At 37.9% G+C, this 12174-nt stretch overlaps 1 protein-coding gene across 1 annotated transcript in view; it reads left to right on the top strand.

Moving 5' to 3' along the window:
* Positions 1–12174, top strand: part of col7a1l (collagen type VII alpha 1-like) — a 52092-nt gene that overhangs the window by 22307 nt on the left and 17611 nt on the right. The window contains exons 29-71 of the mRNA XM_041030596.1: positions 179–244; positions 606–686; positions 779–805; positions 1112–1156; positions 1287–1361; positions 1450–1545; positions 1743–1769; positions 1987–2040; positions 2258–2329; positions 2442–2501; positions 2860–2895; positions 2997–3041; positions 3228–3263; positions 3409–3453; positions 4292–4363; positions 4449–4481; positions 5054–5125; positions 5272–5331; positions 5460–5495; positions 5642–5722; positions 5932–5967; positions 6074–6118; positions 6505–6576; positions 6739–6774; positions 7086–7112; positions 7310–7351; positions 7440–7502; positions 7676–7714; positions 7823–7876; positions 7977–8009; positions 8723–8788; positions 9040–9084; positions 9223–9258; positions 9340–9366; positions 9450–9521; positions 9801–9863; positions 10071–10088; positions 10177–10212; positions 10308–10346; positions 10442–10477; positions 10572–10706; positions 10846–10944; positions 11624–11827. Coding sequence (XP_040886530.1) covers positions 179–244; positions 606–686; positions 779–805; positions 1112–1156; positions 1287–1361; positions 1450–1545; positions 1743–1769; positions 1987–2040; positions 2258–2329; positions 2442–2501; positions 2860–2895; positions 2997–3041; positions 3228–3263; positions 3409–3453; positions 4292–4363; positions 4449–4481; positions 5054–5125; positions 5272–5331; positions 5460–5495; positions 5642–5722; positions 5932–5967; positions 6074–6118; positions 6505–6576; positions 6739–6774; positions 7086–7112; positions 7310–7351; positions 7440–7502; positions 7676–7714; positions 7823–7876; positions 7977–8009; positions 8723–8788; positions 9040–9084; positions 9223–9258; positions 9340–9366; positions 9450–9521; positions 9801–9863; positions 10071–10088; positions 10177–10212; positions 10308–10346; positions 10442–10477; positions 10572–10706; positions 10846–10944; positions 11624–11827 — 2442 coding nt within the window. The remainder of the gene's footprint in view (positions 1–178; positions 245–605; positions 687–778; positions 806–1111; positions 1157–1286; positions 1362–1449; positions 1546–1742; positions 1770–1986; positions 2041–2257; positions 2330–2441; positions 2502–2859; positions 2896–2996; positions 3042–3227; positions 3264–3408; positions 3454–4291; positions 4364–4448; positions 4482–5053; positions 5126–5271; positions 5332–5459; positions 5496–5641; positions 5723–5931; positions 5968–6073; positions 6119–6504; positions 6577–6738; positions 6775–7085; positions 7113–7309; positions 7352–7439; positions 7503–7675; positions 7715–7822; positions 7877–7976; positions 8010–8722; positions 8789–9039; positions 9085–9222; positions 9259–9339; positions 9367–9449; positions 9522–9800; positions 9864–10070; positions 10089–10176; positions 10213–10307; positions 10347–10441; positions 10478–10571; positions 10707–10845; positions 10945–11623; positions 11828–12174) is intronic.

Raw genomic sequence — 12174 nt, 5'->3', positions numbered from 1 at the left:
ATCAACTTTTCTTTTCTATAGTTTGGCATTTATAAGTCAAAGGCTAATGGTTTGTTAGAGGAAACTTTCCACACACTCCCCATGTCCTCTTTCTGTACCGTAATGTTAAATTAGTTTCAACAACTTTATTATTAATTCAGCTTTTTAAAATGACCAGTGGTTTGTTTTGTATGTTTAGAGATTTAGGCAAAGCCCTGGACAGTATGATCCTTTCACTTCTTCCAAAGGAGAGAAAGGAGAGAAGGTAAGAGCATACACACACGCAAAGTTTTACCATACTGAAAATAAGGTGGAGTTTATTTAAACCACACTTTGATATTATCTTACATCAAATATATCAAAACAGAAGACACAAATAATAAATAATAAATAATAAATAACAGTCTGTTTACTCTTATTCATCCCATGAATCACTTACGAAAATGTTAACACAGAATTTCTTTCTTCATAGGTCCAGGATATCAAATTACTCTTGTAATAACTTTTTTCATGTTTGCTGTATCCAGTCTCATAACCCTGCTGTCACTGTGTAGGTCAGTGTGGCTTTGCTGTGTATGTCTATAATTTTATTTTCCTTCTCAGACCATAATGTTTTAATCTGACAGGGACCTCCAGGAACAGATGGTGTTCCTGGGTTGCCTGGACGACCGGGGAGAACTGGACCCCCGGGCTCTGCTGGCCAGCGGGTAACTACAACTTCAGGCTGATCCGGTTAAAGTTTATTTGATTTATGTTTCATTCTGAAAGTGACTTTTTTTTTGTTTGTTTGTTTTTTCAGGGCCCACCAGGCATCCCAGGTGACATGGTAAGATTAAAATGACAAATACATTTTAAAAAGTGAACCTTCTCTTGGATCATTGTGTAGGTTAAACTCATTACTTATGATATCATGTGCTTGAATGAGACTAAGTACCCTATTTCTATTTTTCCATTGCCTTTCTGCGGTGGAACATGAAAATGTATTTGCAAAGAGAAGATACATGTTTAAAAAATGTAAATATATTTTAAAAATTCAAGGAAGAGGTCTTTGGAACAACAGCTTTTTGATGTTCTGATCAATCAGAATTCTGAATTGTTCTGAGCTTTGTCTACACATGTCTTTCCATGGCAGGGTCCTCCAGGACTCACTGGTCCAAAGGGACAAAGAGGAGAAAGAGTAAGTCTAATCTAACTTGAGCATTTAATGCAGCTGTTGACTCACTTCTGTTCATGGCACAGTTGCAGAGAACAGGTAGATGCACTCTTGTGTGAATCTCCGTTAAACGTTTCTTTATGTTTTAACACAGGGAGAGCCTGGGTATGTTATAGCTGGCACAGACGCAAATTTCGTCCCTGGACGAAAAGGGGAACCAGGATCCTCAGTGAGTGCTTACAAAAAAAACATTTGAGGAGATTTTAAACTGTGAACTTTTGGATTAAGCTTAAAACATTATTCATTGCACGTTACAGGGTCCCCAGGGACCTCCTGGTGTACCAGGGGTCAATGGAGCTCCAGGCCTGCCCGGACAGCCAGGACCTCCAGGATCACCAGGATTGTCTGTGAAGGTAATATTCAAACTAACCAGAAAATCAACACAACAAAGAAAACATAGCAAACAGCAAAGTAACATTTCACCATTTATAATATGTACTTATTTATGAAATGCATACATTTGGGTGTTTACCCCACATTATATTGTAATCTTTCTTTATAATACCCATGCCATGGCATCAGAATTGTATTTACTGTTTGTACTTTGTAGGGAGATCCCGGTGAACTGGGAGCAAAAGTAAGTATGACGGCTGTTTTTTCTGGGTTTATTAGTTTTCAGCAATGAATTGCGTGTGTTGATGATGATGTACAGTGAGGAGACTTAAATTTTACTTTTGTAAGAGTTGTTTTCTTGCATCTGAGCCTATTTTTAAAGCCACGGGATCAGTTATTTAGTTATATAATACGCTCTATTTCATTTTATCATCCGATAATGCTGTCATTATTTTTGAAAGGGTTTGCGTGGGAAGCAGGGCGTGAAGGGAGACAAAGGAGAGCCAGGAAAAGATGTAAGTGCATAGTTGATAAAATTATCACTAGTTCCAAAGCACATTGTGAAACGCATATAAAAGATTATTCAGAGTTACTCTGAAAAAACTAATTTGCATATTCTTATAAGTTTTTCTCTCTTTTTTGTTTCTTTCTTGCTTTCTCTCACACACAAACCGTGACACACACACACACACACACACACACACACACACACACATATGCAAACTACTGTAGGGTATTGCAGGTTTGCCTGGTCCCATTGGCTTAGATGGGGTGTCAGGATTACCAGGTCAGAAAGGAGAGAAGGTAAAAGTGTTATTCAAGAAAATATTTGCCCTGTCAACTAAAAATACACAAGAATAAAAACTGTTGATCTGGTCTAACAAATGTATTCTTTCTTTTTTTTTTTTTTTTTCAGGGTGAAGAAGGAATTGGCATACAAGGTATTCAAGGTCCTCGTGGAGAGCCAGGAGAGAAGGTACATCACCATAAACTTAACAGGGAAAAATCTGTCGTAAATACAGAGTGTTATTTGCAGTAATAAAAAACAAAGTTCATTCATAGAAGCCAAAGCTTGATTTCAGAGAACCAGGACCAGAGGCTGTGATGCCAACAGGAGCTCATTTTGGAAATGTTCCACTGACGATAGAAGGGAGGCTAAATTTGTGGATGCTTGTTTATGCTTCTGCAGCTAACTGAGCACTGCACTTTACCAGAAGAATAACAAGCTAATTGTGTTATATGGTAGATTTATAAAGTGGGACATGATTGTTATTGATGCATTAACATCAAATACTCATTTTTGTTTCACTAATTTGAACCGTTTTGTTTTGCAGGGAAATATTGGCTTTACGGGACCAGTTGGCCCAAAGGTAGCAAAAATTGATTGAAATTTTTGTTTACTTTATTTATTTTTGTTTAAATCAAAAAACCTTTTAGAGGAATAATACTGTTATCCAACTTATCTTTTAAGGGTGATCGTGGAGAACAGGGCATCCAAGGAATCATTGGACCTCGGGTGCGCACTTTATCATTAACTCCTGTTCAGTTGCTAGCAACATCTTTCTGCATATTATACCCTCAAATGCAAATGAACTAATTCCAGCTTAGTCTAATGAGATGAACCCTATTTAACTAAGGGTGAATATTGTGTAAGAGTCGGTGATGAAAGGATTCAGAGCCAGTGATTTATTTGTGCCTGCAGGGAAAGAAGGGATTCAAAGGGGAGCAAGGGGACAAGGTGAGTTCATCCCACACACATGTTCACTCTTTCTTCATTAGGCCGAAAATATTTGCCCCATAATTAACAAAATAACAGTGTGTGTATATGAATGTGTTCATGCATATGTGTGTTAAATTAACAAATACATTTTTTTTCTTTTTAGGGTGAACAAGGAGAGATGGGACCAATTGGACCACAAGGACCCACAGTGAGTGAAGATTTCATCTTATAGAATGTGGTCTCAGTTGATAATACACATATCTGCAGGTTTTAGCCACTTCAGGTTGACATTTTGAAAAGCTGAGACAAAATGTTCCCTATTGAAATTGAAATATATGTATGTATGCATACTGCCTCTGTACTGGAACACATCATAAAGTTCCACTAAACCAACATAATCATAATTGCTTCCACTGACTCACCTGAGCACATTAAAATCCACTCTCTAATTTGATTACAAAGAAAGCCTGAGGCAGATGCAATATGTTTATCTGGGACCAGCTCTGAAAACTGTCTGGAAAAGCCAGCGATACACTATCTAATAACTGTTTTCTGATGTCTCCAAACAGACATTTAGATTGATAAATGAACAAATGAGCGAGTCATTTTGTCCAGGGTTTTCAGGATCTGGTTCTATCAGAGATGGTTGTGATTACATACGATCGTGAGCCAAATTGTCAAACCTCAGTGGGCCTCTTTGGCAAATGGACCTTTTTTTTTTTTCCCCGCTTCACTGATTTTTAATTTCAGGCAGAATAGTTCCTTGGAGGAGATTATCACAAAAAATATATCATGAGAACCATCTTCTTGTCCTTTGTGACACATTTTTCATTATTTCAATTCAAAAAGTTTAGCTTTGAAGATAAGAGCAAATAAAGAGCTGATGTACAGAAGATAGCACAGTGCTAAGGATAATGTTTTATGTATGGAAATTATAATAACTTACAGGCTATACAGGAGCCATAATAGATAATCACAATTATTCATAACAGAAATGCAAAATATTTAACATTTACCTTGTTTGTTTGTTTTTTTTTTTTTTTCAGGGATTCACAGGGCCGATGGGGTTGAAAGGAGACGAGGGTCCAAGAGGAGCACCTGGAGATCCTGCCAAGGGTGTAAGAAAACTACTTCACTCATTTAAACCCATAAATAAGAGCACTTGATTCTCAGCATTCAGTCTTCTTTTTCCCATCACAACAGATACTTGGTCCAACTGGAAAAAAGGGAGCCAGGGTAAGTAACTGAACCAATAAGACCACTGCTTCATAAAGAGGAGCTGTGCCTCCATTAAATATGTAGTATTAAAACTTCTGGTGTTCTTTAATTGACACAGAGTTGCTCATCTACAGATTTGGGGGTTTCTAAGATACTCCCAGAAGTTTTCCCAGAAAGTTTCCAACTAGTAATAAGACTCACCTTGTTAAATTTTGTCACGACTTCACATGTATATCTAAGCTGTTTGCTCGTATTTATCTTAACTGGCTTAGAATAAGTCACTCAGCTGGAGGGAAGTGATTCTCTTAATGTTTTATTCTGTTGAAATGCTGTTAATTGATTGTTGAGGGTATTCTTGCACACTCAGACTCAGTCCTCTGGGTCTGCTTATCAAACACAATTAAGATTTTCTCTCATTAGCTTTTGCAGTGGGACCGAAAGCTTCATTGAATGGGACCTCTTTAATCTCAGTCCACAGGGTACCATTTAAAGTAAAGAGAGTTTTGTTTTGGAACTGTTGAGATAATTTGGCTTGGTGACCAGAATCACTGTGCATGTGTGCATGTATGTACGTGTCTTCTGTCTGTCAGGGAGACATCGGTCCAGTCGGCCCCACAGGTCCTCAGGGAATAAAAGGTGAACGAGGAGACAAAGGAGATAAGGTTAATAGTGAGAAATACTGTACATCATGCCTGTGTTTTGTCATGTCTGATTCACTAATGTAATAATAAAGCACATATAGCCTATAAATGTAGAAAAATTATGTATAAAGATACAGTGTGGCTATCGTTTGTTCTGATGTGTGCAGGGCAGTCCTGGTTTTGGGATTCCAGGACAGCCGGGACCAAAAGGAGAGAATGGCGAGAGGGTGAGTCACCTGAAAAGTGAAATCACTCATTTAACACTTTAACCTGTTGGCTGCCATAATAATGCAGCAAGGAACAACTGCTGATTAGTGTATCTGTTTTGTTATTATTTATGTTTTATCATTCACAGGGAAATGTTGGTTTGTCTGGAAAACCAGGACCAAAGGTAAGTGAAACTGATCACTTAAAGCTGCTTAAATCAATATTTATACATCATCATATTCATTCATTAACATCCTAAGATATATTTTTTAAAAACATACAGACTTTTATTGAGGTTCTTAATGTTACAATGGCGGTTTGTTTGTCCAGGGTCATGATGGCTCTAAAGGTGACAAAGGGACTATTGGGTTACCCGGCAATCCTGGAGAACCAGGACTAAGAGGTAAAGATGTAAGTAAATCCTGAGTGGTTGCTACAGTAATGATACGAGTTTCTAGTGTGATGCAGCACAATTCAGGTTTGCCATGTATTTCTTGTAAGATTTTCTTTGGGATCCATAACAACAGAAGTAAGCTCATTGTATGAACTAAAAAATTACTTTGACTAGTTGTGAAAAATATTTACTTTGTAATGCTGGTTACTGTTGGCTTTGTCTGTAGGGTGCACCTGGAACTAAAGGGGACCCAGGGATTAAGGTACAGTCAAAATGTTTACTTGATGCTTGATGTGTTTGAACATTTAAATATGTTGCTTATGGGGTAAGCTGGATAATCATTTATAATTAATTATCATCTTGCACAGGGTGAACCAGGATCACCGGGAGAATCTGGTGACAGAGGAATCAGGGTATTTCTTTAGTGTTTTCCAAGACTAACAGGCAGAAATATAATGAAAATTTTAAAAGTAATTTATACATAGAATGGCCAAAATAACATTAAAAGGAGCTATTTTTAAAAAAAACAAAAAACATACATTAAGACTAATACCCCTCCAATCACAAACTCTGTCATAGCAAACAGCCCCATTGAGGGGCTATGAATAATATGAATAATATTCATAGTCATACAAGTTATATTTTCATGTGATTCACTGTGGACAAAGGAATCTTGCTGAGCAACAATCAAGTTGCAGCAAATATACACACATTTGTTTCTGAGTGTTTATTTTTTATCTACTGTAAAACACTAATGCAAAGCTATATACTCTTTAATTTCATTATTATGGCTGATCAGGGTCCGCTGGGGTTACCAGGACGACCAGGGGACCCAGGAGAGAAAGGAGATTCTGGGAATCCTGGGCTGCCAGTAAGTTCTTTGCATTAGAACATTAAAATACACCTACACCCTGAAAGAGATGGACTTAAGCAATTTATTTCACTTTGCTCTCTGTGCAGGTTATTTCTCTGTTGAACTAAACCTTACATCTAAATACATCTGCTGTGGTTTCTTTCTTTTCTTTATTTGAAGGGTACTGATGGAAAGAAAGGCGACAGAGGAGAACCAGTATGTTTGTATTCACCATCTCCCTCATTGATGAGCATGTTTGTTGTTTCTTCTGGTTGACCGCCTCATTCTTCTGCGTCAGTCACCATGTCACGTCTTCACAACTTGCTATCCTCCTGTGACTTCATGATTTTTTGTTGTTTCAGTGTATTCCCTAATTAACTTTGGCTTTTAGTGTGTGCCACCCTTCAGTGCCCCCACTATTTTTCCTTTGTACTGCAAGTATGGATTGTGTTCATCAGTGTGACATTTTAGATTTTAACTGTGTTCTCTTGTGTGCTTCTTTTGATCGTGTCGCCGCCGTCACAAAGGGAAAACCTGGACCTCCGGGAACACAAGTAAACAAATCTTTATTATCATTTCTGACAGCTTCTCATCAGTTCAGCCATGTTTGACAGAGGTATTTGTTGTAACAAAGCTCGTAAAGAAAAGAAACAAAACGCCACTCTCCCATAAGACCAAAGAAAATTAATGTCTGTTCTCAATCAGCTGTTAATTAGCAAGTTAACGTTTGATTTTTCATTTTGTCCCCCAGATTTTTTCAGACAACAACAACATACTGACCAGGGTGATTAAGGTAAGTTGAAGAATAAAATGCCATATGCTTTATTTTATTCTTTTTTTTTTTTCTTTAGCAAATTGAAAAATTCTCTCCTCTCCCTCAGGGTGAACCAGGAGAGCCTGGTCAGCCTGGTTTGAGAGGAGAAACAGGTCTGCCTGGACCAAGAGTGAGTAGCCTATCGCCTGTTTCACAAACATACTGTATATGCTGTAGGTTCTGAGGCACACTGATCATGAATACCATCTCTCAGCTCTTGACTGATCTGATCATAGTTACAACTGCATCAGTCTCTTGAATTTTCCATCATCCCATTATCTCAATATCTGTGTTTCTACACAGGGTCCAGAAGGTAAACCAGGACTACCAGGACCATCTCTGGTATGTGTACATCTTTTAAAATATGTTACATTTACATTATTGATTTGGTTGATGCTTTTGTCCAAAGTGATGTGCGTGCGTTGGAACATGACACTGTGTGCTTTGCAGGGCGGTTCTGGAAGAGATGGACTCGATGGTGTACCTGGGAAACCAGGAGCGAAGGTTACACAAACTTCTGCATGCAATCTTTGTGTCCATCATTAAAATCTGTGAATGAATGAATTGAAGAGCTTACTCACAAGATGTTTCATAATGACTGCAGGGTGAACAGGGGCAAAAGGGCGAGCCTGGTCCGGTGAGTGCACCACTGTTATTTTGTAATATACTGTTTGTAATTATACTGTTCATGCATAGTTAATAACCCATGTGGGAAAAGTGCTGCTGAAATCAAAAGATTATGAAGCTGATAGAACATAAAAGCTTCTTGTTACATGTGAATTGCAGTATATTATCTCACCTACGCAAATCCATTTATGAAAGGAAAAGCAACGATGCTGTCAAGTTCTTTCAATTTCTGTTTAGGCATTTTAACTCCGATCTGTTGTTGCACTTTCGTTTTCATTCGCCCATGCACTTTAGATGTTTCATCTTTTTGTTGTGATGCTTTTATGTGATGTCTGATGTGTTGTCAGTTTTGTCCTCTCTGTCCCGAAGAAACTTTTTTCCTCATTGTTACTGAATTTCTTTGGGTTAAAGTGACGTATGATGCCTTTAGACAAACTCAGATGTCTCTGATTAATTCAGTTCTATTACGAGTTTTTAAGAGTCGAGTTAGCCCCCCTACCATCCTGTGTGAAAGTATTATATATTGTCAGCCCATGTTTAAAACTCCAAACTCCTTTGTCATTCTCAGATGAATCATGGGCAACTTTTTGACTGTTATTCCTTTATTTCATGGATTCTTTTTTTCTTGTCTTTATTTATTGGTTTGTACTAAATACTGTTTATTATGGTGAAAAGTTTAAAAATGCCAAATGTGTTTTTTTTTGTATGTGTGCATGTGAGCAGAGGGGAGAAAAAGGAGACCAAGGGCGGGTTGGGATTGCAGGAATGCCTGGCTTACCGGGAACTCCAGTGAGTATCGTTCTGAATCATGGCGCCTGTGGCTCAGACATCACCTTGTCTTGCTTTGTATGTTTCTAAAGGCGACAATAAACATTCAAGCCAACCTAACAAAATATATTGTTGTTTCAGGCGTGTAATTAGCATGAGCCTTTTGTTTTCCCACCAAAATGATAAATGTGAAAAAATACTGGAGGTTGCTGTGTGTGTGTGGGTGTGTGCGTGTTTTTTTTTTTTTTTTTAAATTTTCTGTTGCTCTACAGGGGAGACCTGGCGTTGATGGGAAGAGGGGCCTGCCAGGAAAAGATGTGAGGAACATTTTCATCTAACAGTACTGTGCTGTGTGATACCAGCTGAATTACTGATATGCTTACGTACTCATATAGCTATGTTTTAGCTATTTTTACATAAATGATTGGCATTCAATACGTATTTTCTTTTCACAGGGAGAAAGGGGACTAAAAGGAGATGATGGCAAAAAGGTCCTTAAAATGTATTGCTATCAACTAAAACATTATTAAACTATTTTTGAACACAAGTGTTAACTTTCCTCTCAATTCCAGGGGGACAAAGGAGACACAGGTGCAAATGTAAGTGTTTTTTAGATTAAAAAAAAGAAAAAATTCACTAGAAAACTGAGGTTGTAACTTTGAGTGTTTTTGTTTTTTCACAGGGTAAAGATGGCAGTAAGGGGGAACCAGGACCCCCAGGTTTGCCTGGTAGGCAAGTGCTTGTCACAGCAGAGGTAAAAGTAATCACCCGCATCTCTTGTTTACTTGATAAACAGGGAAGCAGGTTTCTTATTTCTGTATCATAACAGTAAACATAAGAGTAGATTAAGAGACCTTTTCAGCATTGTACCTGTAGTAATCTCTACCTTGGCTCATTTCTGTTTTGGGGTGATTCAAAAAAAAAACACACAAAACATAGAAAACAGGTCCATTTAAACCTGCCTGGTTTTTTATTTTCTTTCTTTCTTTCTTTCTTTCTTTTTTTTTTTTTTTTTACATGAATCTGTTCACAGGGCGCCACAGTTGACGAAATCCGACAAGCATTTCCAATCCCAATGGGTCCTCCAGGAGCTACTGTGAGTTTAATGCTTAGGCTAAACACATTTCTACATATTTATTTGCCTGCATGGGATCTGAGTCATCATTCAGTGATGACTGTAGTGCTTTTCTTGTGGGTTGCAATGTGGGTTGTGTCATTATCAGCGACTTGATATGGCAAGCTTGATGTCATGCATTGTAGATGCATGTTCCAATATCTTGCTCCTCTGTTTCTGTGTGTTTAGGGTTCACCAGGCATGAAGGTAAGGTGGTAATGGGCTTGATTCTGAAACAAGATAAAGAAAAAAAAATTACAGTAGTTTTGTTGCTCATTTTTTTTTTTTTTTGCAGGGTGATAGAGGAGAAAAAGGCCTGAAAGGAGAGAAGGTAGAGCTGATTTGTGTTATTCCTCAAAAACGTGTGTATATAGAAATGTAAATGACATTAGATTCACCTTCGCATTCACTTTCTTGTTTTCGAAGGGGGATGCTGGAGCTCCTGGAAAATCTATTGAGATGAAGGTGAATACAAGATGTAGTAATTTCCCCCACTGGGATTCATGTTCTCATATTTGCATTATTAAGTCTTTGAGCAACATATTTTGCCTCTTTTTTAGGACATTGAATTAATGTTTGAAGCCTACGGCATAAGGGTGAGCTCTGAGCGTGACATCGTATAACTTTCGAGGTTGACAGAGTTTTTAATAGTATCCCAGTTTGACCTTCTAAATAAAAACTTTTTCTCAGCTGCCTCTGCTGAAGACTTTGATTGACAGGCTGCTGCAGGATGGAATAGAGGAGCTGCTTCATGTGCTTGGCACCACCAAGAAAACAAAAGAGAGCGCCGAAACTCACACCTCCAATGTCATCACTGAGTACACTGTACGTAAACCCGAGGGAAAAAAGTGCATGTGTCAGAGTTTATTAAAAATATGTACTATGTGCACGCACTGTATCAAAAATCTCCATCATTTAGAAACAAAGGTTGTCAGATTTATAAGCACTTGTCTCATCTCAACAGAGTTCAGTGAAATTTGACCTCACCAGCCAACCGCTGTCAGAGCTGGACACCACTGAAGACCCAGATTTAGATGGACAGTCTCCAGAATCAGTGTCAGCTGTAAGTAACATTAGAATCAGAGTCTTAAAATCTTCTTTTCCTAAAACCAGGGGGAGGGGGGGGGGGGGTGTCTGCCTGTGCAATGAGGTTACTAAACGTGTTTTAAGCTAAATTAACCTGTTTTGAGGATTTTATTGAGTCAGCTGTAATGTTTGTCATCTCATAGTTAAGATACTGACGGTGACAGAAAATTCCTGAAACCCCTCCTCAGATTTTTATTATTAGTTTATGCTTTAAAAAACCCTGAAGGCTCCATGCAGGTCTAAACTACTTGTAAAGATTGATCTTGTTTTGTTTCAGGAGAGCAGGAATTGTTGGCCCACTCTTGTTAAATTATACTAACAAATTTATCATGATATCATCACACACAAACCTATCTATGTGTGAATACCTCACTGTCCGATTTGTTTGCGTATGTATATGATTGGTTTTCTTATGTCTTTTTTTAAAATGTTCATAATAAAGCTCTTCTTTGTGCGACGGTTGTCGCTGGAGTGTTGTTCTGACTCTTATTGCTTCAGTATCTGATCTGTTTCCTATATGACGTGTTTGGTGTTTCTTCCACATTACACACTGATTTTCACCCACTGTGTAATGAGTAATATGCTTTTACCTAAAGTGGATGATACTGGTCCAGAGCTTATTCTCATGTCCGCTAATTCTGTCTTTTCATTTGAAGGAGCCTGTGAATGAAACTGCAGAGGGTCCAACTTTATGGACCATCACCACAGTGAACGGAGAGCAGGGGCTCAACATGACTGAGACCAAGTTGATGGGATCCACAGGGAAGAAGACCATAGATGGGGATGGTGACGAAATGTCTTCTCTCAAAATCAATCTGACTGTAGTCAGTTCTACTTTCAATTATACTACAGCCCAGGAGGTAAGGACATTTTACAATAAAACATGCCATCTTTAAATTCACTCGAAACTATTGTAAACATGCTGAGCATGTTAAGCATTTTTCAGCATCATTCTGATTTAAATTTGTTGTATGTATTCATAATTGGCAGCGTTTAAATGTGAGCACAGTGAGATATCTTAGTGTCTTATGTAACTTAGAACATCTTTCCTTACATTCTTGGTTGAAATGTATTTTAGTGACTTGGTTTCAAAACATTTTCTCCTTATCTCTTTAATTTACCCTCTGAGCACAGTCCTGGTAGTAGAAACAAGTTTGTGTTGTCTTGTATTTATGTACAGTTCATCTTTAAAACTCAAATAAAATAA

The sequence above is a fragment of the Toxotes jaculatrix genome, chromosome 22 (genome assembly GCF_017976425.1).
Source record: "Toxotes jaculatrix isolate fToxJac2 chromosome 22, fToxJac2.pri, whole genome shotgun sequence".
NCBI lineage: Eukaryota > Metazoa > Chordata > Actinopteri > Toxotidae > Toxotes > Toxotes jaculatrix.
The sequence above is the reverse complement of the archived record's forward strand: the minus strand, read 5'-3'. Positions and strand labels throughout refer to the sequence as shown.